This window comes from Scyliorhinus torazame, chromosome 3 (assembly GCF_047496885.1).
Source record: "Scyliorhinus torazame isolate Kashiwa2021f chromosome 3, sScyTor2.1, whole genome shotgun sequence".
In the NCBI taxonomy this organism is placed as follows: domain Eukaryota; kingdom Metazoa; phylum Chordata; class Chondrichthyes; order Carcharhiniformes; family Scyliorhinidae; genus Scyliorhinus; species Scyliorhinus torazame.
In genome coordinates, this window is record NC_092709.1 from 44,394,054 (window position 1) to 44,420,533 (window position 26,480).

General features: G+C 47.1%; 1 protein-coding gene across 1 annotated transcript in view; it reads left to right on the plus strand.

Moving 5' to 3' along the window:
* The window catches only part of naa15a (N-alpha-acetyltransferase 15, NatA auxiliary subunit a), a 138,240-nt gene that overhangs the window by 82,360 nt on the left and 29,400 nt on the right, over positions 1-26,480 (plus strand). Inside the window, exons 9-10 of the mRNA XM_072495593.1 lie at positions 2,402-2,508; positions 6,314-6,386. Of these exons, the coding sequence (XP_072351694.1) occupies positions 2,402-2,508; positions 6,314-6,386 (180 nt within the window). The remainder of the gene's footprint in view (positions 1-2,401; positions 2,509-6,313; positions 6,387-26,480) is intronic.

Consider the following 26,480-nt stretch of genomic DNA (forward strand, 5'->3'; position numbering starts at 1 on the left):
TTCAGCTTCTATGGAACAAGTGAAATGTTGTTGCTCCATTTTGCAGAATATGGCAACATTTCAGAATTGTCTTCAAGCAAAATGTTGATTAAGATTGTGTGGGATAAATTGGTGTCTACTTAAATCACATTGCATGAAGGTGGATAGGATTAATCTGATCCAGTTCCCATCCCTAACTTCCCAGCCCATTAGACCGTAGCCCATAGTATATTTTCAAATCATAACTGGCCTTTATTAATTGCCCATAAGTAAAGTCAGAATTTTATATCCACAAGGGCTGAATTTGATTCAGTGGAGCAGGGGTTTTGAGCACTTAGAATTCTTACAGTAATGAGTGTTCCATCCTTTCCCCCAAAACAACTATGCGGGAATGTAATGCTCCTCTTTCCCCTGGAAATGTGTAGGTGATGCAATAAAATTGGGAGAGAAGGTGGGAGGCGGAGTGCTATCCTGAATGCTCCTGGTGAACCTGACCCCACTTAGCTAGTTCTGGAGCCTGCACCATGTTGTTGCTCCTTGCCTTTTGCAGTGCCAGTAGCTGCCACTGCTTCCAGCGGTGCCATTGGTCTTGGATACTGGATTCTTAAAAGTAATTTAAGTCCTGCAACGAGGCAGTTAACTGCCTGAATAACATCGAATCCCTTTGCCGCTTCTAAAAATGGCTGTGGCAGTGTTACTTCTGTTTTTCCGGCCAGTGGATGGGGTCACTGCCACGATCATTAAATTACATTGTATTCTATGTACGAAGTCTTACAACACCAGGTTAAAGTCCAACAGGTTTGTTTCGATGTCACTAGCTTTCGGAGCGCTGCTCCTTCCTCAGGTGAGGAAGGAGCAGCGCTCCGAAAGCTAGTGACATCGAAACAAACCTGTTGGACTTTAACCTGGTGTTGTAAGACTTCGTACTGTGCTCACCCCAGTCCAACGCCGGCATCTCCACATCATTGTATTCTATATTAGTAATAGGCTTCAGGAACACAATTTAGAAATGTTTCCAATGTTTCCTTTGTTCACTGATAATCTTTGGATATGTCCTGGCAAAATTATTGCACTTTTGGTCCTGTCCACTAATCTAAGTCCCTATAACTGTGTTGATTGTTAGTGAATGTTCTGCAACAAGTACTTGGAGGTGTTAATTGACTTGCTTTTGTGCATGCAACATCACATTAGCTGATCATTCCAGTTTGACCTATAAGATAAAGTTCTCATTTATTATGAAGTGAAATGAAATGTAAAAAAGACAGGTCACAAGGCATTAGTGTTATGCAAATGGAAGAGTACGCCAGACTGTCCCTCTGCCAGGGATGCTCAAGTTTGGTTGCTCTTGGGTATAGAACAAATGGAGCATATTTGGTTGTTAGCCTGACTTAATCTGATGAAAACCGTTGGAATCTGGTGAAAACAGTTGGAACTCTTATTCAATTTTTGCCCCATGTGAACAGGTTATTCCTTTTGGACCCTATGCCCATATAAAGATAATATGTCAAGTTAATTGCATCCTATTTAGTCCTCTCCCCTTTCAAAGTTATGGAGAACATAATTATATTGATGTATTTCAAAGATTTTACAGGGGTTACTATGGTATTGCGGCTTGGAGTACTCTGTACTCGAGTGGCTTTATCAGTCCACCATATAGCCCATGAAAAAATGCTTTAAAAACTCTATTTGTGAAGTTGCTGATTAAGGGTGGCACAGTGGTTTTTTTATAATATTCCACCGGAAACCCATCCGGCCCTGCCACCTTCCCCGACTGCATCCTCCCAATCGCATCCTTTATCTCCTGCTCCACTGTCGCTCCTTCTAATGTAGCCCTGTCCCCCTCCCCTAACCTCGGGTACTCCAACCCATCTAGAAATTCCTGCATCTCACGGTCTCCCCTGAGTGGCTCTGACTTGTACAACCTCACATATAACTCCTCAAAAACCTTGTTTTTGGTGGCCCCAGTGCTGATTAAAAAATGCTTTAAAAACTCTATTTATGAAGTTGCTGATTAAGGGTGGCACAGTGGTTCGAGCTGCTGCATCAAAGTGTCAGGGACCTGGGTTCCATTCCAGCCTTGGGTGACTTTGTGGTGTTTGTACGTTCCCCATGTCTGTGCGGGTTTCCTCCAGGTGCCCCAGTTCCTCCCACAGTCCAAAGGTATGCAGGTTAGGTGGATTGGCCTTGCTAAATTGCCCCCGACTGTCCAAAAGATTCAGGTAGTGTTACTGTGTTACAGGGATAGGGTAGGGGTGTGGGCATAGGTAGGGTGCTCTTTCAGAGGGTCGATGCAGACCTGATGGGCTGAATGACCTCCTCCTGCACTGTCGTGATTCTATGATTCTATTCTATGATTCTACGTGCTCTGTTATCAGTCATGTTCAGTAATGGAAGTCTGTTGAACTGTTTCTCTTCCTGCCAGGAGAAAAGTTCAGAGAGGTTTTGGACAAATATTTGAGGATAAATTTCAGCAAAGGTTGTCCTCCTGTGTTTACAACGCTGAAGTCATTATACAATGATAAAGAGAAGGTAACTGCTTTGCTCATAATAGTATCAGAGCTCTTGTATTCTTAATTTTGTTTCAGAGGAGAAAGCTTAAGGGTCTTTAAACTGAATAGAGGTGGGAATGGTTCTGGAGGGGGCTTATGTTGGCTTACAAAGCAAAAATATATGGCAGCATTACAAGGCAGCTATTCAGATATTCATACCCAAAGTGTGCCAGGAAGGTACAATGTACAAAACAGCAACAAAGCTGGTCAAACATAGTAACGAAACAAAATTAATGGCTTTTAAATGCACATGAGTGTTTGGCACAAAATAAAGTGATTAACTGCGTAAACTAAGGTGATATGATCTTATAGCTATTACAGAGACGTGGCTACAAGGAGATCAAAACTGGGAACTAAATATTCCCCTATGTGACTTTCCGTAAGGTCAGACAGGAAGGAACAGGTGGTGGGATAGCTTTGTTAGTACAATATGGAGTAATATAATAATCTTTATTGTCACAAGTAGGCTTACATTAACACTGCAATGAAGTTACTGTGAAAAGCCCCTGGTCGCCACATTCCGACACCTGTTCGGGTACACAGAGGAAGAATTCTGAATTCTCTGCTGGTACGGGAATTGAACCCGCGCTGCTGGCCTTGTTCTGCATCACAAACTAGCTGTCTAGCCCACTGAAGCAAGAAATGATCTTGGATCGGAAGATGTAGAATCCACAAGGGCAGCACAGTAGCCTTGTGGATCGCACAATTTCTTCACAGCTCCAGGGTCCCAGGTTCGATTCCAGCTTGGGTCACTGTCTGTGCGGAGTCTGCACATCCTCCCCGTGTGTGCGTGGGTTTCCTCCGGGTGCTCCGGTTTCCTCCCACAGTCCAAAGATGTGCAGGTTAGGTGGATTGGCCATGATAAATTGCTCTTAGTGTCCAAAATTGCCCTTAGTGTTGGGTGGGGTTACTGGGTTATGGGTTATGGGGATAGGGTGGCGGTGTTGACCTTGGGTAGGGTGCTCTTTCCAAGAGCCGGTGCAGACTCGATGGGCCGAATGGCCTCCTTCTGCACTGTAAATTCTATGATTCTATGATATGGGTGGAGGAAAGAAATAACAAGGGGAAGAAGGCACTTGTGGGTGTAGTCTATAGGCTCCCAAACAGTAGCTATACTGTTGGACACAGAATATGTGTGGAAATAATGAGGGCATGTAAAAAAGCAATACATTAATCATGGGTGACTTTAATTTTCATATAGATTGGGAAAATCAAATTGGCAGAGGTAGCCATGAGGAAGAATTCATAGGTTGTATTCAGGACAGTTTCCTAGAACAATATGTTGTGGATCCAACCAGAGGTCAGACTATTTTGGATCTGGTAATGTGTAATGAGGCAGGTTTAATAAACAATCTGAGTTAAAGATCCCGTAGGGAACTGACCATCACATGGTATAATTTAACATTCAGTTTGAGACGGGGAAACTTGAGTCAGAAATATCTGCTACACTTAAAAAAGACTAACTATGAAGGAATGCGGGCGGAGTTGGCTGAAGTGGACTGAGAAAGGGGTCTAGCAGGAAAGAGGGGTAGAACATAGAACAATACAGCGCAGTACAGGCCCTTCGATCCACGATGTTGCACCGAAACAAAAGCCATCTAACCTACACTATACCGGTTGATCAGCAATGGCAGACTTTTCTGAAAATAGTTCATGACTCACAACAAAGATATATCCCAGTGAGGAAAAGGGATTCTAGGAAGGGGATAAATCAACCATGGTTTATCAAGGAAGTTAAGAATAGTATTCAACTGAAAGAAAAACATAATATGGTAAAGATTAGTAGTAAGCCAGAGGATTGGGGACATTTTAAAAAACAACAAAAGATAGCCAAAAAATAATAAAGGGTGAAGATAAACTTAGGATAAACGAGCAAGTAGTATAGAAACAACAAGAGCTTCTTTAAATACATAAAAAGGAAGAAGTGAACATTGACTCCTTAGAGAATGAGACTGGGGAAATAATACCGGGGAACTAGGAAATGGCAGGGGAGTTAAACAAACACTTTGCGTCAGTTTTTATGGTGGAAGACACTAATGTCATTCCAAATATACTAAATAATCAAGGTGCAGAAGGGGAGGGGATATATATACAATAACAATCACAAACAAAAAACTACTGGGGAAATAATAGGAATACAGGCTGATAGGTCCCCTGGACTAGATGGGTTGCATCCCAGGATATTAAAGGAAGTAGCTACAGAGATAGTGAGTGCACTGGTAATCTTCCAAGAGTCTTTCAATTCTGGAAAAGTCCCAGGGAAGTGGAAAACTGCAAAGGTACCTCCCTTGTTCAAAAAGGGAGATGACAGCAAACAGGTACCTATAGGCCAGGTAGCTTAACTCCTGTCATTCCAGAGTCCATTATAAAGGGTGTAATAGCAGAGCATTTAGAAATGCATAATATAATCAAGCAAAGTCAGCATGACCGGGCAAATCATGCCTGACGCGTTTTATTAGATTTCTTTGAGATGATAACGAACAGGACAGATAAAGGGGAATATACTTGGATTTCCAGAAAGTGCTCGCTAAGGTACCGCACAAAAGGCTACTTAATAAAATGAGAGCCCATGGTGTTGGGGGTAATATATTAGCATGGTTGGAGGATTGGATAACTGACAGAAGACCAGAGTTTTGGGATAAGAGGAGCATTTTCAGGATGGCAACCTGTAACTTGCCACTGGGTTCAGTGCTGGAGCCACAACTATTTACAGTATATATTAATGACTTGGATGAAGGCAGTGAATGTACTATTGCCAAGTTTGCGGATGACACAAAAATAGGTAGGTAGGCAAATGGTGAGCATGACACAGTCTACATATGGATATCGGCACTGTGGTGAGTGGGCAAACACTTGGCAGATAGAATATAATGTAGGAAAATGTGAAGTTATGCACTCTGGTAGGAAGAATAAAGGAGCTGAATATTATTTATTTGGAGAAAGACTGCAGAAAAATGCAGCACAGAGGGATTTGGGGTCCTCGTGCATAAATCACAAAGCTAGCATGCAAGTTAAGGTAAGGTTTGATCCCAGCCTCGGGTCACTGTCCGTGTGGAGTTTGCACATTTTCCCCATGGCTATGTGGGTCTCACCCCACAACCCAAAGATGTGCAGGGTAGGTGGATTGGTCTTGCAATATTGGCCCTTAATTGGAGAAAAAAATGAATTGGGTGCTGTAAGTTTATTTTTAAAAATACAAAAACAAAAGTTAGACCACACATGGAATACTGTGAACAGTTTTGGTCCCCTGAACTAAGGAAAGATATGCTGCCATTGGAGGCAGTCCAGAGAAGGTTTACGAGGTTGATCCCGGATATGAAGGGATTTTCTTAGAGGAGGGGTTGAGTAGGTTGGACCTGTATTCACTGGAGTTTAGAAGAATGCGAGGCAACCTTATTGAGACACACAAGGTTCTCAGGGGGCTTGACAGGGTAGATGCTGAGAGAATGTTTCCTGTTGTGGGAGAGTCTAGGACCAGAGGGCATAATCTCAGAGTAAGGGGTTGCCCATTTAAGACAGAAGAGGAGGAATTTGTTCTGAGGGTGGTGAATCTGTGGAATTCTTTTACTGTAGAGAGATGTAGAGATTGGTTCATTGAGTATGTTCAAGACTGAGATAGACAGATTTTTAAAAAATCAGTAAGGCAGTTGAGTTATGGGGCTAGGGCGGTAACGTGGAGTTGAGGATTATATCAGATCAGCCCTGATCGCATTGAATGGCGGAGCATACTGGGTGGGCCGAATGATTTCTGCTCCTGCATCTTATGGCCTTTTTTATTTTTATAGGTATCGATTCTAGAAGAATTAGTAGTGGGGTATGAAACGTCTCTGAAAAGTTGCAACCTCTTTAACCCAAATGGTAAGTTTTTATTGTTTGTATGTGCGTGACTTGAATATTGAACCTTGGTTCGTTCTTGGACTCTTTCAAAAATCTATACTTTCGATGGAGGCAGCGGTATGACTCTTCATCAATAACTGATGATGTATGTAATGCAGTTAGATTTTAATCATTCAGCACTTTGAAGTCTCATTATTTTGAGGTGAAACCAAATACAAGTCCATTGCCTCAAATCCGGCTAACTGAAAACCTGAGATGTCCAAAAAGCGGCCATTTTTATCATTTGCCAGGCATCCATTTTAGTTGTTGATAAATGATTAAGATAACTTAGGACATTTCAGCTAGGTTATTCGTTGGCACGGTGTCGCACAGCACTCGTTGTTGGCTTTCTGTGCACATCTTTTTCCTCACTGGTCCAAGTGGCCCTTGACCCCAGCGGCCCTTGACCCCACCTGACTTGGCTTGACCCATCGCCTGACTTGCATATTGAATCCAACAGAGCCTACAAGTCGGTCTTGCTTAACATTTGAAAAAATAAATTTTTCACTACTGTATTTTTAAAATAAACTTTAATAAAATTAAAGGTATTTAATACATTTTGTGTGATTCCTGTTAATTGAATTAAGGTTCCAATTTTTTTCTTTTCAAAAACTGGCTAGATCTGAGATCAGGCATGGGCTCGGTCCCGAGGTTGCTGGTTTTGAGATGCTGTACCAGTTTACTGCTGTCATGTCCTTTCAATGGACGTAACAAATGTACTGTATATTTTAAAGGCACCTCCAGAGAATTAAATTGCATCAAGTGTCTCAACATTGCTTTTTAAAAAATACTTTCTTAATACTGATTTATTTCTATAGCTTCAAGACCTTTTCCTGGATTTTTCCCAACTGAATTTAACAGTTTCTGCTCCTGAGACTTTTTGATTCCTTTCAATATTAGGCAGCTAGAAATCTTGCACAAATTCATATGTAAAAATAAACATTGATGTTTGGTGTCATTAGATTAACTGTTAGATTTTAAATTGTCAAAAAAATTTTTTTACGTACATATTGGGTAAGGAACGGGAAATGGAATGATGCAACCAGCACAAGCATCAAATGCTGCTCGGTCAGATACAAGTTAAAACCGTTTCAGGTATTTTTGTGTTATTAATTGGTATTTCCAAACCTGAAATTTGTTTTGGGCAGCTAGTCGTGTGACATTAGCAGAAACCCATCGGCATGCTCAAGATTCTAAACCAACCTATCGAGAGATTTGTGATTTATCTGATATGGAGTGCACACCCTCTCCAAGGACACAGCCCAGTTTCCTAAACGTATTGGTGCAGGTGCTGAGAGATAGGGCTGAAGAATCTCTCAATAAATGTCTCAAGTGTTGCTGCACCTAACCAGCTAAAATCAGGCAACATACCAGCAAAGATTAATGTCAAATCTCCTGATGTTTGTCCAGCAGGCACCATCATGCTTTCAGGATTATTTAGAGCCAAGTAAAAAGAATTCCAGTATACTAGGTTCTCTCAATTGCAGGGAATTTGAGCCAGTCGGCTCCACCCATTCCGAATAGGTCTTTGAGTTGCTCTAATCTCAACATCTGTTCTTGGTTAAAATAAAGATTAGGTAACATGTTAAAATATTGAGTTTGTGTGCGTATTCTGTTCTTTTTTTAAAAAATTAATATTTTTATTTTTCACATTTTCTCCCACATTTACACCCATCAACACTAAACAATAATCAGCAGGATATGTCAATCCCCATAATAACAACGATCCCATCCGCCCACCAACCCCCAAACATCAGCCCGCATGTTTACATAAACAAATGACAAAAAGGAATCGGGGATTACCCGTAGTCACCCTTAATCTACATATCCATCCCCCCCCCCCCCAAAACTAATGTTCGATGTTATCCAGTTCTTGAAAGTGCATAATAAATAGAGCCCATGACTTGTAGAACCCCTCCGAGCTTCCCCTCAGTTCGAACTTAACCTTCTCAAGGGTCAAGTATTCCAACAGGTCCCCCCGCCACGCCAGGGCACTGGGTGGAGAGGCTGCTCTCCACCCCAGCAGGATCCGCCTTCGGGTGATCACCGAGGCGAAGGCTATGATATCTGCCTCCGCTCCCGTTTCCAACCCTGGCTGGTCCGACACCCCGAATATGGCCTCCTGGGGACCCGGGTCCAGTTTCACACGCACCACCTTGGAAATTACCCTAAACACCTCCTTCCAGTACTCCCCTAGGACAGGACCAAAACATATGAACGTGACCCCCCCCGCGCAACGCACATACACATCGTCTACGCCTTCAAAAGAATCGGCTCATCCTCGCCCTCGTGAGGTGCGCTCTATATACCACCTTCAGCTGTATCAGCCCCAACCTCGCACATGAGGTGGAGGCATTCACTCTCCGGAGCACCTCACACCAGACCCCCTCCTCTATAACTCTCCCAGCTCTTCCTCCCACTTTGCTTTGATCCCTTCCAGTGGTGCCTTATCCTCTTCCAGAATAGCTCCGTACACCGCTGACACAGCCCCCTTCTCCAGTCCCCTTGTCGTCAACACCACCTCCAGCTATGTGAAGGCTGGTTCCTCTGGGAAGCTCTGTATCTCCTTCCTGGCAAAATCCCAAACCTGCATGTACCTAAACACTTCTCCCTGCTCTAGCCCATACTTCGCTTCCAGCTCCCTCAATCCTGCAAACTGACCCCGAAGAAACAAATCTTTTAGCGTCTTAATCCCCTTCTCTTCCCATTTCTGAAAACTTCCATCCCACCTCTGGCTCAAATCTGTGGTTCCCCCGAATCGGCATTTCCCTTGACCCTAAACCCAACCCGAAGTGTTGGCGAAACTGCTTCCAGATTTTCAATGAAGCTATTATTACCGGACTCCCTGAATATTTCCCCGGAGCTATCTGGAGCGGCGCTGTTGCAAGTGCCTTCAGCCCCGACCCCTTGCACAAACTTTCCTCCATTCTGACCCACTGAGAATCAACCCCTCTGACCCAGCTCCACACTTTCTCCACGTTCGCCGCCCAGTAGTAGTACAACAGGTTCGGGAGACCCAAACCTCCTGCCTGCCTTCCCCTCTGTAGCACTCTGGCCACCTTCCCATCCCATATGAATGAGGTAATCCTTCCCTCAATCTCCCTGAAAAAAAGACTTCGGCAGGACAATCGGTAGGCATTGAAAAATAAATGGGAATCGCGGCAACATGTTCATTTTAACCACCTGTACCCGACCCGCCAGTGACAGAGGAAGGCCATCGCACCTTGCCAGATCGGCTTTTACTCTCCCCACCAAACTAGTGATGTTGTACCTGCGAAGCCTCCCCTACTCCCGGGCAAACTGCACCCCCAGATACCTAAAATGAGTCCCTGCTCTACGGAATGGCAGCCCCCCCACCCCTGCCCCCACCCCCAGCCGAGACACCACAAAGTACTCACTCTTGTCCAGGTTCAACTTGTACCCCGAGAATGACCCAAATACCCACAGTAGCTCCAATATTCCTCCTATCGATGCACTCGGCTCCGACACATACAGCAGCAAGTCGTCGGCATATAAGGACACCCTATGCTCTATCCCCCCCCCCGCACTATTCCTTTCCATGTTCCCGAACTTCTCAATGCGATGGCCAACGGCTCAATTGCAAGTGCAAACAGCAGGGGGGACATAGGACATCCCTGTCTCGTCCCACGGTGGAGAGAAAAGTATCTCGAACTGATATTATTTGTGCGGACACTCGCCTTCGGTTCCTTATATAATAGCTTTACCCAGTTCACAAACCTTGGTCCAATCCCAAACCGTTCCAGCACTACCATCAGGTACCCCCATTCTACCCGATCAAACGCCTTCTCGGCGTCCAATGCCACAACTACCTCGGTTTCCTTTCTTTCCGCCGGTGCCATAACAACGTTCAAAACCCTCCTAATGTTCGAAAACAGCTGCCTCCCTTTCACGAACCCCGCCTGATCCTCCCCTATCACCTTCGGAAGGCACTCCTCCAGCCTACCCGCCAGTACCTTCGCCAACACTTTTACGTCCACATTCAGAAGTGATATGGGCCGATACGACCCACACTCCGTCGGATCCTTATCTTTTTTTAGTAACAGGGAAATCGATGCCTGCCCCAAGGTTTGCGGCAACACCCCCTTCCCTATCGCTGCCTCAAACATCCCCACCATCAGGGGTGCCAACCTATCCTTAAATTTTTTTATAATATTCCACCGGAAACCCATCCGGCCCTGCCACCTTCCCCGACTGCATCCTCCCAATCGCATCCTTTATCTCCTGCTCCACTATCGCTCCTTCTAATGTAGCCCTGTCTCCCTCCCCTAACCTCGGGTACTCCAACCCATCTAGAAATTCCTGCATCTCACGGTCTCCACTGAGTGGCTCTGACTTGTACAACCTCTCATAAAACTCCTCAAAAACCTTGTTAATCAGCACTGGGGCCACCACCAACTTCCCTGCCCTATCCTTCACCTGAAGAATTTCCCTTGCCGCTGTCTCCCTCCGGAGCTGACCTGCTAACATACTTATATCCATGTTCATAAACTGCACCCCTTGCTCGTCTCAGTTGGCGCACCTCCTTCCTGGTGGACAGTCGGTCGAAGCTCGCCTGTAGTTCCTTCCTCTTTTCCAGCTTCGCCGGGTCCCCATCCTCTGCATACCTCCTATCTACCTCCAACATCTCATCTATTACCCTCTGCCGCTCCAACCACTCCTCTTTATCCACCCTGGCCTTAAACAAAATTACCTCACCTCTCACCACCGCCTTGAGAGCCTCCCAGGCGACTGCCTTCGACACCTCACCCGTACAATTGAAACCTACATATTCCTTAGTTACCGTTTCAATTTTCTCACAGAACACTTGGTTCCCCAAAAGCCCCACATCAAGTTTCCACCCCGGTCTCTGCGCTGCCCCCTTCTCCAGCACCATATCCACCCAATGTGGGGCGTGATGTGACACTGCAATTGCAGAGTATTCCGATCCCTTGACTCCAGCCAGCAAACCTTCCCCACCACAAAAAAGTAAATCCGCGAGTATACCTTAAGGACCGCTGAGAAAAACGAATACTCCCATTCCCTTGGGTGCAGGAACCTCCAAGGGTCCACCTCCCATTTCCACCATTAGCCCAGCCAGCGCCTTCGCCACCCCCCCCCCCCCCCCCCCATGGGACCAGCCAGCGCGGCCGTGATCTGTCCAACCTTGGCTCCTGCACCAAGTTCCAGTTCTCTCTTCCCCCCCCCCACAATCAGCTCATGCGTGTCCAAGTCGGGAATAGCCCCAAACACCTTCCTCGCGAATCCCACATCGCCCCAATTGGGACCGTATACACTTAACAGCGCCACTAATCTCCTCTCCAGTGCCCCTGTCACAATCACATATCTACCCCCCTGATCTGCCACCACCTTCTCCATCTGGAAGCCTACCCTTTTGCTGACCAGCACTGCTACCCCTCGAGCCCTTCCATCAAATCCGGAGTGAAACACTTGGCTAACCCAGCCCTTTTTAAGTCTCGCCTGGTCCTTCACCCTCAAGTGAGTCTCCTGCAGCATTACTACATCGGCTTTCAAACGTTTTTTTAAATAAAATATTTTATTGAAAATTTTTGGTCAACCAACACAGTACATTGTGCATCCTTTACACAATATTATAACAACACAAATAACAATGACCTATTTTATAAACAGAAAATGAATAAATAATAAATAACAAAAATGAAAACTAACCCTAATGGCTTTCAAACTTTTAAGATGTGCAAGCACCCTTGACCTCTTCACCGGACCTCCTAGCCCTCTCACGTTCCACGTGATTATCCTTACTGGGGGTCTCACCCCCCCCACCTTTCTTATCCACCATCACCATACCACCGGGCCCTGCCCCATAAGCCTGACCCGCCCCTGTCCATTGTTAACATCAAACCCCCCCCCCCACCCCCCACCACACAAAAACATCCCCCAACATCCATCCCTCCACCCCCTCTTGCGCGCCTCGTAGGCCCATTGAAGCCTGCTATCCAGGCTCCAACGTCCGCAGTCCTCTCACCTCACCCCCGTTCACTAACTGACTTTAGTTAGCTAGCTAGCGCGGGTGGCTCCCCCCGCCAAGACCTCTCGCCCCCTTCCACCCAGTCCCCGAGAAAGAAACACTAAAACAAATCCAACAATCCAACCCCTACAATTCACTAACATAACATTTAACCGTCGCAACACAGAACGCCACTAACTTGAACTCTGTAACAATGCAAAGAGAAGTAAATTTCAATACAAATCAGTAAAAAGAAAGTTGTAACATTTGTACATTTTCCAGCCGCTCATACACAGTCCACAGTCTCTTCCAGTTCCGCTCTTCACGTCTGTCCCAAGCCTTCTGCCCTCACGAACGCCTCAGCCGCCTCCGTTGTCTCAAAATAAAAGTCTTTGGCGTTATATGTTACTCTCAACTTCGCCGGGTACACCACACCAAATCGCACCCCCTTCTTGTACAAAGCCGCCTTCACTCGCCCAAACGCCGCTCGTCTTTTTGCCAACTCCACCGTCAAGTCCTGGTAGATCCGAACCGCAGTACCATCCCACAGCATCTCACGCTCCTGCTTCGCCCAGCTTAATACTTTCTCCTTCATGCAAAACTTATGGAAGCAGATAACTACTGCCCTTGGCGGCTCGTTCACTTTCGGCTTCGGCCTTAATGACCGATGAGCTCAGTCTAGCCCGTACAGGGTGGGGCTCTCACCCTCCCCCATCAGCTCCGCCAACGTCTTAGCGAAGTATTGCGTTGGCCTTGGGCCCTCTGTCCCTTCGGGCAAGCCCACAATTCTCAAATTGTGCCGCTTTGAGCAGTTTTCCAAGTCTTCCAGCTTTGCTCGGGAGTCCTCTGTTAACCTCCACCACCCTCCGCAGCTCGTCCCCCATCGAGGTGACCTGGTCGCTATGTCGTGTCACGGCCTCCTCCACCTCCTTCATCTTCGCGCCCTGCTCTCTCACCTCGGCCGATGCCTTTGCCACCTCCACCCTCATCAGGCCGATTGCCTCCTCCACCCATGACCTCAACACGACCGCCATCTCTTTCCTCAGGTCTTCCATGTGCCTCACCAAATGTTTTTCCAGCTCCACCACCATTACCTCGGTCATCTTCTCCACCGTAAGTAGTGCGGCCCCGCCTTGCAGTTCGGCTTCCGCCATCCTGTCAAATCTTTTGCTCGTCTTCTCCTTCGGTGGCGAACCCGCGTTTCCTCCTTTCTTCGACGCTGCTCTTCGCATCCTTTAGGGCCTTATTGTTTTTTATCTTCTTTCTTTTCTCCTCTCTCCCCCTTCACCCTCCTGCCCTTCACCAATCTGACGTTCTTCTTTTTTGAAAAAAAAAGGGAGAGAGAGAAAAAAGAACTTTCACCAAACTTGCTTAAATCTTCTTTCTCCTCTGCATTCACCTGGGACTAGGCTTCAACCTTCTTTCTTCTTCCTAGGTCGGAGCCATCCGACGTGGAGCACCCTCCCTACATGGTGCCCTGGCCTCGGGCCTGCCGCCTCGGCCTCCTCGTAGCTCCGCCCCCGCTACTCTGACCTGCCGCGCCGGGCCTAGCGCCTCAGCCCCCCGCCGCCTGACACCCGCGCGGGGTTCTTCGCCGGTTTTTAAACCGGCCCCGCTGGCTGCTCGTGGCGGCCCCAAAGCCGACGATAGTCGGGGGGTGCGTGAAGACTCGGGATTTTGCGAATCGCGGCCACCGGCGGGAGCTCTTGTTGCTGCAGCCGCCCTGCCCCCGTATTCTGTTCTACCCATATTCCTTCCATTTTAACTTATTCAGAATGCAAGAGACAAACTAAATAGAAACCTGCTACTCTGTGACGACAGATTAATCTAACCCGTAAACATTATGTTGGCCATAATCTGCCAGATAATTGATATTATCTATATGTAATTTATTCCGATCAATGCTGACATACACTCATTGGACCGAATTGCTGCCACCTTTGCTATAATGACGCTGACTCTATATAATACCTATAAACATAATCAAACCTTTCAAGGTGCTTCATGAAAGTGTTATTAAACAAAACGCGAAACTGAGCAGCATGATATTGTCGCCACCTAAATTGGCGAACGGCAAAGGCTGATTGCAAAGTCAGCGAACATAGACAGAAACCAGCAGCTGCAGGTTTGCTGTGTATTTACCTCTGCAAAGGCCAGACATCATCGATACCAGCGACCATCAGCATAACAAAGTAGCAGCCATCTGCATACTGATGAGCAATCCCCGGGAACAATAAGTAACATTTTGGACACACAAAGCAAAGCCAGACTCCTCGGCGCCAGCAGGAGCCAACACAAAGGAGGTGAACGAGCACCTCAAGACCGCCCATCGATCAGGGAACCACTCCAGTATTGGAGAAAATCGAACCAAGCAATTGGGACAAAGTCCAATCACTTGGGACCAGGTACAGGGTCCGCCCCGAAAGAGGGGAAGCCCCTGGGGACTAAGAGTTGAGCCCCAAGTTCAAATCGCTCTCTTCAGCTCTCTTCACCTCTGCGTCCTGCCCGGGTCACCCAGCAACACGAACCAACATTGACCGTGACCGGTGCAGTGACTCCCAACAGAAGTAAGTCTTAATTCAACGCTCGCTACGAGATAGGCGCTCCTAGCTACCCATCCGTACCAACTTCGAATTCCGCAGACTCAGAACCCGAACGAAAGGCCATCTGTTCCCCTGACCTGGTGGGCCAGTCCGAAGTTAAGTATAGGCCTGTTAGTTGGAGAAGTAACTTAGATGTAGAATTTGTGCATGAGTAGCGATTACTGCGTGTAATAAATGTGCTTTGATTTAAATCTTACTAATCGGTGTATTGGGTTATTGATCATTACTCGTACTTGAACCTCGTGGCGGTATAAAGATACCTGGCGACTCGAGAGCAAAGGTAATAAAACAGAGCAATTGAACCAAGTAGAAAGTTAGCAACATTATTTGGCGACATCTGTTGGGACCCGATCTAGAAGTGGAAAACCACTCCGGGAGAACCAAGAATTTGAATTAGAGATCCAATTGGGAACAGAAAACCACAAGCGTTCAAGCAGTTCTGATCAATACTCATAATTCGGAAGTGTGTGTATGCATGAGCAACCAACAGGGCGGTAAGGTAAAACTGATAGATTTTTTGTTGCGACTAAACTGTCGGGAGTTTGTACTTCGGAAAGTAGTGAAAGCCGTACCCGTATTTACAGCACCGCTGTAGAGTGGGACGATGTCCCATTTGGGAGGAAGAGATCAGGAAATATCTCAAAGGGAAGGGATGGCCCCTTTGGAATGAATTCTGTGACAATGAGGAATCAGGCCCCGGGAGTATAGGACATATTTGGTGGGAGAACCTGAGCAAGATCCACATAAAGAGCTTAGGGAAAGCTCGCAAGCCGATGGCAACCGTGTCCTGCTTGGCACAATTGCGAGGCACAGAGGAGGTCGTTAGGATGCTCCGGAAAGAAGTGGAGGGCATACATCGAATGAGTACGGTCGATGTAAGCGAGGTAGAGCGAGAGAATTTAGAATTGAGAAGGAAGTTGGCAGCAAAAGATGGAGAGGTGGAGGATGCCAAAAGGGCTCACCAGTCTTGTCTGGCGCACTTAAGCAGCTTCCAGTCTCAATATGAAAAGGCCTATCAGGATACGCAACGTGCAGTCCTGGTACGTGAAGAAACGGAAAAGCAGGTAGAAGCGTTGCAGAGACAGTGCAGCGATCTAAAGGCAGCATTAAGAGCACTCCATGCTGCCACCACAGAACAAAGACAAAGCAAGCTAGATCACGCAAAGTTCCGGAAGCAGATTGCAGAGCTGCAATCGCTGCTTTCAGTTCAGAAAGGCTTCCAGGAAACCTTTGGAGCGAAATTAGATCAAGAAGACGGCCCTGACTGGGAAGAATTGAATGAAACAGCGCAGAGATATGTTCAGGGAACATGTGCGCCGGGAAAGCCACAGAAGAGAAAAGCGCCCCAACCCCCCACAGAGCAGATAGTTCAAGCTCCAATGAACCCAGTCACCATCCACCGCACAGCCACATCGGACGATGCGGAATTTCTATACTCCACCCCCTTAACAGTGACCCAATTACGGGACGCGTGCGATAAGATCACACCGTTCCTCCCCACCTCAGACCCCCACCATTTCTTTGCCACAGTCAAGCATCAGGCGACCATATACGGCCTGGATGAGCGAGAGCATGTAAAACTCACAGTTTTAAGTTTAGACCCTTCAGTAGCAGCAGCCCTTCCCGACCCACTGAATGTAGGAGGAGGCACCCTTGCAGAAATGCATACCGCGATCCTGGATGCGATCGGGTATAACTGGGTGACCCCGTAGATGGCCTCAACAAATGCAGGCAAAAGGAATTAGAGCACCCCACAGCGTTTGCTGGACTCCTGTGGATCCACTTTGCAGCAGTCTTTAGACACTTAGACTGTGCCCATTTGTCCCCAGACAACATGGCCAAATGGACCCGCACCCTTATATCCCATGCCACAGAAACAGGACAGAACGCTTGTACGAGTTATGATCCCTCAGGAGGCCCATTACGAGAAGTGGGTAGTGAAAAGAGTGTCCCGCGCTTGGGAGCAATCTGTACAAAGCAAACCCGCAGTTAATCCCGAGGAAAAGCAGGCCGACGCAGATATACAGGCAGTAAAAACACACCAGAACACCGCATGGGTAAATGAAGGAAAGAACAGCCCCCCACCCAAGTTACAGGAGTGTTACAACTGTGGCCATTTGGGACACTGCAAGGGAATGCAAAGGCCCTAGAAAGCCACAGAGAGCCCCGCAGACGGCCACTCTGAGTAAGAAGAAGACAGAGCCCATTCATAGTGTTAGCGCCCGTTCAGATCAGATGGACCGGACCGGAACGGACTGACGGTGTCCGGGCTCCCCCAGTTGGGTCTGCGACACCCTTTGGGATAGGTCCGGACGACCGGTAGTTGCAGTGAAAATTCGGGGACAGCCCATCGAGTTTCTCTGGGACACAGGAGGGTCCCGCACCACAATAAATTCCTCCACCATGTTCCAAAAGGACACGTGGCCCACTACAGCCACTATCACCCTCAGCGGCTTTACAGGCCACTCACAGCAGGGACACATCACAGCCCCTGTACCCATTCAAATCGGTACCATCACCACCAAGCACCCCGTAGTTTTAGTTGACCTGCCCCACACAGCAGAACACATTCTGGGAATCGATTTCATGAATTCCCACAATCTTTCATTTGATCCAGTCAACCAGTGTGTCTGGAAGATGGCAAAATCCGCGAGAGCCCCCGCAACGCTCAACATAGGAGAATACGCGAACAAAATTAGCGCAGTAGGCGGAATTTGGTTCAACCCGACCACGCTTAGTACGGACAAGCAGGTTAGGGCAGTTCTGCAAAAGAACAGGGCAGCATTCGTGACCCACAAGCACGACTGTGGACGGATGACTGGCTCCGTACAAATAACAGGACCTGACCCTAGACCCCCAAAACAGTATGGATTTCCCCAAGAGGCAGAGGGAGAAATCGCAAAAGTGATCGACAGCTTATTAGAGCAGGGCGTACTTCGATTAGTAGTCTCTACTAATAATGCCCCGATTTGGCCAGTGAGAAAGCCCGATGGATCATGGCAACTGACCATCGATTACCGGGAACTCAACAAAATCACCCCCGCAGCAGCCCCCACAGTAGCCACAAGTCTCGAGACCATGCTCAAGCAGGGACTCAATTCCCGAGTCTTTACTGTTTTGGATGTCAGTAATGGATTCTGGTCCATTCCATTGGCAAAGGCGTGCCAGTACAAATTTGCCGTCACTTTCAAAAATCAGCAGTACACGTGGACATGCCTGCCACAAGGATTCCACAACTCCCCCTCCATGTTCCACCGACAGCTGGCAAATGGTTTAGCCAAATTGTCTCGCCCCGAATGTCTGGTCCAGTACGTAGACGACCTACTACTGCAGACAGACACCAAGGAAGAGCACATTGAGCTTCTGCCCGAACTCCTGGAACTCTTACACTCAATCGGTTGTAAAGTCAACCCCAAAAAAGCCTAGATTTTGGAAGATAAGGTGATATATTTGGGAACAATTATCACACATGGTAAATGCGAGATCGAGCATAAAAGGATTGACTCGATTGCTAAATTGCCCCTTCCCCTGAACGTTTCAGCCCTCCGGTCGTTTTTAGACTGGTTGGCTACTGCCGTAACCACATTGACAGTTTCGCCAGCAAGGCAGCACCCCCCTCAGACCTCCTAAAGAAAGGAGCCCCCTGGGAATGGCTTCCGCAGCATACGGATGCTGTGGACTCTTTAAAACAGGCACTCATAGCAGCCCCCGCACTACAAGGTCCAGACCCGCTTTCCCCATACGCTACAGAGGTAGCGGCCACAGACCGCACCCTTTCGGCAGTGCTCCTTCAGGAACGGCACGACCAGTTAAGGCCCGTAGCTTACGCCTCCAGAATTTTAGATGCTGTGGAGCAGAGATTTTCAGCCTGTGAGAGGCACCTGCTCGCAGTTTTTTGGGCAGTGCCATATTTTACTTTTATTACCGGACTGAACCCCATCAAATACTCACCGAACACACCCCCACCCAACTTTTACTGGACGGACGACTCCAGGACGGTACAGTAAGACAGATTAGACCAGCTAGATGGACCCTTCTCTTGCAGGGACGGGACATCACTGTTAAACGGACAAAGATGCACACCTACTTAGCCGACAATTTACAGTACCCCGGAACCCCCCATGAATGTGAGATTATCTCTCCACACCACAACACAGGCCCCTTTATTGCTAACACACCCCCCATAAAGATAGGTAGTGCAACCCAGGGCCCCCAGCGCACAGACACGTGTGAGCCCGTAAAGATCTATGTGGATGGATCTTCCACAGTATTGGATGGGAAGCGCATAACAGGTTGCGGCATTTATGTCAAGGACCCGCAGGGACGCGCCCTAGAGTAGATAGCAATAAAACTTCCAGGCCCCTTAGGCGCGCAGGCAGCAGAGCTCGCGGCCATCACATATATAGTGGAGCACCCAGATCCCTTCCCCACCCCAGCAGACATATACTCGGACAGCCTCTATGTCTGCAACAGCCTCACGGAATTCCTGCCCCTGTGGAAAGCAAGAGGATTTGTTTCCGCAGACGGAAAACCCCTCCCCTCAGCCCCATTGCTCCGTCACATTATAGAGAGAGCACAGAACAAGACTTTTGGGATAGTCAAAGTCCGAAGTCATCATTGTTTTCCCCCCCCCCCCCCCCCCCGAAATGTGAAAGCCGACTCACTGACTAAAGCAGGTTCCAGGCACGGATACTTTTGGACACCCCCCGAAAGCGCACCAGTGAATGCAGTTCAGGTCTCTCAGACAAAGATCGAGGATCTAGTGGAGGCCCAGAAGCAGGACAGCAATCTTGGGGAGATTGTAAAAGGAAACTATCCAGCATCCTATGAGAGATTTGCTCTGACCACACATGACGGTGTCGTGTTAAAAGACACCCTTTATGTGGTTCCTGAACAGGACAAGAATCAACTGATTTGTTTGTTCCATGATGGTCATGGACATCAGGGAATCGATCCCACTACAGCCCACCTCAAGCAGCTTTGTTGATGGCCGAATTTAAAGGAGGATGTTAATCACTACATCGAGAATTGTCTTCTCTGCGCCCGGAATAATCCGGACAGATATGCCAAAAAGGCTGAGCTTAGCCACACCCGACCCATTAATGGCCCCTGGACTAACCTCCAGATTGATTTTATAGGACCATTGCCCCCTTGCAGGAATGGCTATGACTATGTACTCGTGGTGATACACATGTTTACGAAATGGGTGGAAGCATTCCCAGCCAGAACAAACACTGCAAAAACCACATCCAAGATTTTGACCCACCACATCTTTACAAGGTGGGGACTCCCCCGCAGCATTGAATCCGGCCAAGGTGCCCATTTTACAGGACGTGTCATGCAGAACGTCCTCACGATATTTGGCATCACCCAAAAATTCCACATAGCATACCACCCACAGTCGAGTGGTATCGTGGAGCGCATGAATCGGACCCTAAAATCCACCCTCCGAAAAATGGTCCAGCAAAACAACACCACTTGGGACTCAGTCCTCCCTTTTGCGCTGATGTTTTTGCGTAATACAATTTCAACTTCCACAGGTTACACCCCACATACCCTCATGACCGGACGCCCCATGAAAGGCACAGAATTTTTATTAGGTTTAGACTTGACCAGCCCCGAGGTGACGGCCCTCACACACGAAAAATCAGGAGAGCAATTAGTGAATAATGTTAAAACGGCTCAGCGAGCAGCCGCAGTGAAATTGGGCACAAGGAAGAAAAAGAGCTAGGCTTATTTCGACAAGACAGTGCGTGCGCTCTACGTATACAACCCCAGCACATTCCTGTCACCAAAGTACTCGGGTCCGTACTCCATTGCGGACAAAGTAAGCCCTTCCGTATACAAGATAAAGTATCCCAACGGTAAGACTGCGTGGTTCCATATCAACCAGCTGAAGGCATATGGAACACAGTCTAACCACGCACACCACGTCATGCTCGGCGCAGCATACCACACCCCGCCCACAGCCAACGTAACCCTACCATCCCCCAACACGCCCAGCCCAGCCACAGACTCGACCTCGACTCCACCCCCAAAATATACACTCCACCCCGGAACGCCTACCGACTGCAGCAGCAGAGACGGCGACTGTGACTCGGACGATAGCCGCAGCATGCCTCCCTACTATCCCCATGCAACAGGACCCACACCCAGCGAATCCGACTACGATCCGAGTGATCCCTTCATGATCACTTTCCTAAATAAACCCCACCACCGAACTACACTGACGACCCCGATTCCGTCCCCACACAACTAGACACTACCTATTTTCACAGACAACTCGTACAGACTCGTCCGAAACGACTAGAGCGACCCCAAATCACACCATGCAGCCCTATCAACCTTAATACATTCAAGAGTTTGGCACCCGGGAGAAGATGACGACCTTGAGTCTGACTCCCTGAACGAGAACCCCTTTGAGACCCTGTGCGCAACCGATAACTGAGGTGTCCAGATGATGTTTTAAGAGGAACCGCTTGGGAGAAGTGGTGTCCTTTCTGATGGAACCTGCCACATGTTTTACGTTGTTTGTAAGTTTGTTAAATGTTGCTTGTCAGACCGCAAAAAAAATTTTCACGGCCCCACGCCTTTTCGGCCGAAACCTCTGAGGACTTGCCCACAGAGACTTGCTATTGGCCAGATGCTTGTTCAGCGGAACTAGTTCGTCTGCAGAGACTTGTTAAGGTCCAAGGCGCCAGTTCAATAGAACTCGTCTGTCGACAGGTACCACACGCCCATTCGTAACTGCCCTTCTGGTTCAAGGAAGGAACCAATACGGCAGCCCCACCACGATGACTACACTTCTTGCCCGTTCTTGTCGGTTGCTCAGGCAGTGGAGAAACGGCTTGGGACCCGCCCTGCCTGGAAACCCCCCTCTGATCAGCTACGCTCAGGTAGGGGAGACACTGCATTGGTAGCCATCCTCCCGGGGACTCCATCCAACTCTCACCCGTAGCGGCCCATACGCACCTCATTTTGGAAATTTTAGTTAAATAAGTTTTGTTTTGTTTCAGGTTACGCTTAGGTTGCTAACCACATGCTATTTACATCCTGAAACATTTGGATGGTAAATCGCACAGTCTGCGAGACGGCTCGCACTGGTTCATTATTTGAAAGTGTGTCTTGTCCTAAAATTCGGTTTTTGGAAGAAAGAAAAATGAGGGAGTCACACATAGTGACCAATTATAAAGGGAGTAATTGGCACTAAAGGACAGACAGGCTATCATACGAGATGTTAAACCAAGATAGTTACAGACACTATGCTTGTTTCCACAGAACTCCAGAAGCTCCAGGACCGGAGAAAAGAAGGGAAAGAAGAAGCACCATGAGAACTTCCTTCGGATGGTTCATCATCACAATGGACATTTGGTTGCGCGTGAACGTGAACCCCATGATCTCAAGCCCCCCAGCCGTTAATGTTTCACTTCCCCACAGTACCCAGAGCCCAGTCACCAGTGACACCACACCATCTTGGTGTGCCAGGTTTATAACCTGGTACTCCCTGTCCTATGTAATAGAATCCTTGCTGGCATTGGCGATACTCTGCTGCATCGTGCAGACTATGCGTCTAAGAAAATGGAGAAGGAGAGCCTACCGCGCTCGCACCCCGGTATATAGGATCAGATCCCCTATGTGTGGATACGACCAGACCCCCGACCCCCGCGATCTATAATAAAGAGCATTCATTTGCGGTTTTATTGTAAATAAAGAAATGTAAAGAAATGTTCATGAGCAATTGTACGATCCTGAGCTTGACTGCCAAGCCAGGAAAAATGTGTATAAACTGCTATGATTTTGGTTGTATGGTTGAGGAAGTTAGAGTGATGAAATGTTTAAGTGAGTGTAGTGTATTAAGAATAGTTAGAGGTTCCCAATTTTTTTGTTTTGTAATGCATGTCCCTGTTTGACATAGCGCCCCTTAGAATTGTCAGTTAAAATATTCTTGCATAGTTATGGTCAGTGCATGAAAGAAGTGCTCCCCGGGTCAGGGGATGGACAGCAATGTAGTTATGTGATCACAAGGAAGGGAGTGTAGCCACCTAAATTGGCCAACTCCCGATTTAAAATGGCGAACGGCAAAGGCTGATGGGAAAGTCAGCCAACATAGACAGAAACCAGCAGCTGCAGGTTTGCTGTGTATTTACCTCTGCAAAGGCCAGACATCATCGATACCAGCGACCATCAGCATAACAAAGTAGCAGCCATCTGCATACTGATGAGCAATCCCCGGGAACAATAAGTAACATTTTGGACACACAAAGCAAAGCCAGACTCCTCGGCGCCAGCAGGAGCCAACACAAAGGAGGTGAACGAGCACCTCAAGACCGCCCATCGATCAGGGAACCGCTCCAGTATTGGAGAAAATCGAACGAAGCAATTGGGACAAAGTCCAATCACTTGGGACCAGGGACTATAAGAGTTAAACCCCAAGTTCAAATCGCTCTCTTCAGCTCTCTTCAGCTCTCTTCAGCTCTCTTCAGCTCTCTTCAGCTCTCTTCAGCTCTCTTCAGCTCTCTTCAGTTCTCTTCAGCTTCTTCAGCTCTGCGTCCTGCCCGGGTCACCCAGCAACACAAACCAACATTGACCATGACCGGTGCAGTGACTCCCGACAGAAGTAAGTCTTAATTCAACGCTCGCAACGAGATAGGCGCTCCTAGCTACCAATCCGTACCAACTTCGAATCCCGCAGACTCAGAACCTGAACAAAAGGCCATCTGTTCCCCTGACCTGGTGGGCCAGTCCGAAGTTAAGTATAGGCCTGTTAGTTGGAGAAGTAGCTTAGACATAGAATTTGTGCACGAGTAGCGATTACTGTGTATAATAAATGTGCTTTGATTTAAATCCTACTAATTGGTGTATTGGGTTATTGATCATTACTCAGACTTGAACCTTGTGGCGGTATCATAAAGATACCTGGCGACTCGAGAGCAAAGGTAATAAAACGGAGCAATTGAACCAAGGAGAAAGTTAGCAACAATATATTATGGCAGGTGGCTGAAAGCTTGATCACAGGTTAAGGGGAGTCTTAAAGGAGGGAAGAGAGGATCAGAAAAGGAATTCCGGAACTTGGGGCCTTGGCAGCTGAATCCACTGCCACCAGTCATGGAACAAATAAAATCAGTGAAGCTCAAGAAGCCAGAATTAGAGGAGCACAGATCTTGGAAGGTTGTGCACCTGGAGGAGATTGGAGGTAGGGACGGACAAGGTCATGCAGGAATTTAGAAGCGAGGATGCAAATTTCAAAATATAGACCTTGCTTAAAAGGGAACCCACGCAAGCCAGTGATCATTGGCTTGATTAGTGTAAGGGGCTTTTTGTGCGCTAATAAACAGGCAGCAGAATTTTGGATGAACTCCAAAGTTAATAGCGGGTAGAACATAAGAGGCTGGTGAGGACGCCGTTGCAGTAGTGAAGTCTAGAGGTAACGGATGGATGGATGCCGGTTTCAGCAGTTGATGAGCTGAGATATGACGTCGGGCGATCCTACTTACTTGGAAGTACGTAGGTCAAGAGAGATGATGGTGGGATATGGTTGAGTGGCAAAAGGTCTTAGTAATGGGACAGATATGTGGTCAGAAACGCATCTTGGTCAAGTATGAAACCAGGGTTGCAACCAAACTGGTTCAACCTCGGACAATTTCCTGGGAAAGAGATTGAGTAGATAGCAGAGTTTGTAAAGAGTACTGAAGATGATGGCTTTGACCTTCCTAAAATTTAGTTGGAGGAAATTCTGCACATCCAGATCTGGATGCCAGACAAGCAAAGAGACACTGGAAAGGTCAAGAGAGATGATGGTGAGATAAGGTTGAGTGGCATAAGCATACATGTGGATGTGTTTTTGTACAATGTCATCAAGGGGCAGTATGTTGATGAGAAATAGAAATGAGCGAGGGATGCATTCTTGGGGGGCACTAGAAATAACGGATGGATTTCTTTCCTCAATAAATTTCAGACTGATGGCCCTTCAGAAATTCTTCAGAGGAAAGCCTTTCTCCTGTTCAGTATTCAAACTCTAAATTTCAAAAGCCTCTTTTAAATCACATCTTAAGCCATCACTGCGCCTATGGAAATTGTCCCAACCAAGTTTCTCAATTATAGTTTTCCATTCCTGGCAGCATCCTGGTGAATGTATATGGCATACCATCTGGCTTTATTATTATTTTTGTAATCGGACACTCAAAACTACACACAATTTTCACAATAGGCTAACCAATGTTTTGTATGAATTTATCAATTCGTCACTCTGAACTCTGGCTGTTTATAAAACCAAAATTCTATTTACTTTTCTGTTCCTTTATCTTGCACTTGCACTTTCAGGGAAAGAATGACATAACCACCCCAACCTGCCTCCTTCATTGGAATTCTGCTGTGTGTGGAGAAATGCGGGGAATTCAATGTTTCTAATTCACCATGGTCTACAAAAGGACGAGAAATAAACTCAAAAATGATGCACTACTTTAAGTTAGATATGCAAACTGACTCAACCTGATAGTACCATTGCCCTTCAACTTGAAACCAATTATGGGGATGCAACTGACCCCTTCTACAAAGGATGCGTGGCCTTTGACACGGTTGATCAAGCATTCCTCTTGTAATTCCTCTCCACTATTGTCCAGCTAGGTGGGACTTGCTTGGTGGCATTTGTATCTCCCTAATGACAGGCAGAATCACCTGCTGTGGTTTCTTCCTGTTGCTGCACCATTAATTCCATTGTCCTCCAAGTATCTGCCCCTGGCCCCCTCCTATTGCTCATTCAGATGCTGCCTTAATGACAGTGTTGTGTGCCCCATGACCACATCCAGCTCATCATTACCCCTCTCAGCCCTCTACTGTCTCTAAATTGTCAGACTTTGTGTCAACATCCAGTGCTGGATTAATAGAAATTTCTTTCAATTAAATATTGGGAAGACCGAAGCTATCATGTTTGCTCCCTGCAAAAAACTTAATTTTCTACCCACCAACTCCACCCCTCTCACTGGTGTCATATTTGATCCCGAGATGAACTTTCAGCCACATATCCACACCATCACCAGGAATGTCCATTTCCACCTCTATAACATCACCAAACTTGAACCCCTGTAGTTCACATTGTTTGCTGAAACAGTCAACCGTTGCAGCCTCTAGATTTGACAATTCCAGTGTATTCCAATCCAGCTTCCCACATTCTACCCTCCATAAACCTGAGGTAATCTGAACCTCTGCTACTTGTGTCCTAACTCATTCATCCATCATCCCTCTTCTCACTGATCTATGTTGGCTCTTGGTTAAGCAGACATTTCTATTCTAAAATTCTCGTTCCTGTTTGCCAGTCCTTCCTTACGTGTGATCTACTCCAGGTCCATAGATTCCAACCTATCTTCACTTTAATTCTGGCCTCTTGAGTATCCCCAATTTCAATTGTTCCACTTTTAAAGACTATGTTCAGCTTCCAAGACCTAATCTCTGGAATTCTCTTCATAAACCTCACTACTTTTCTTCCTTTTT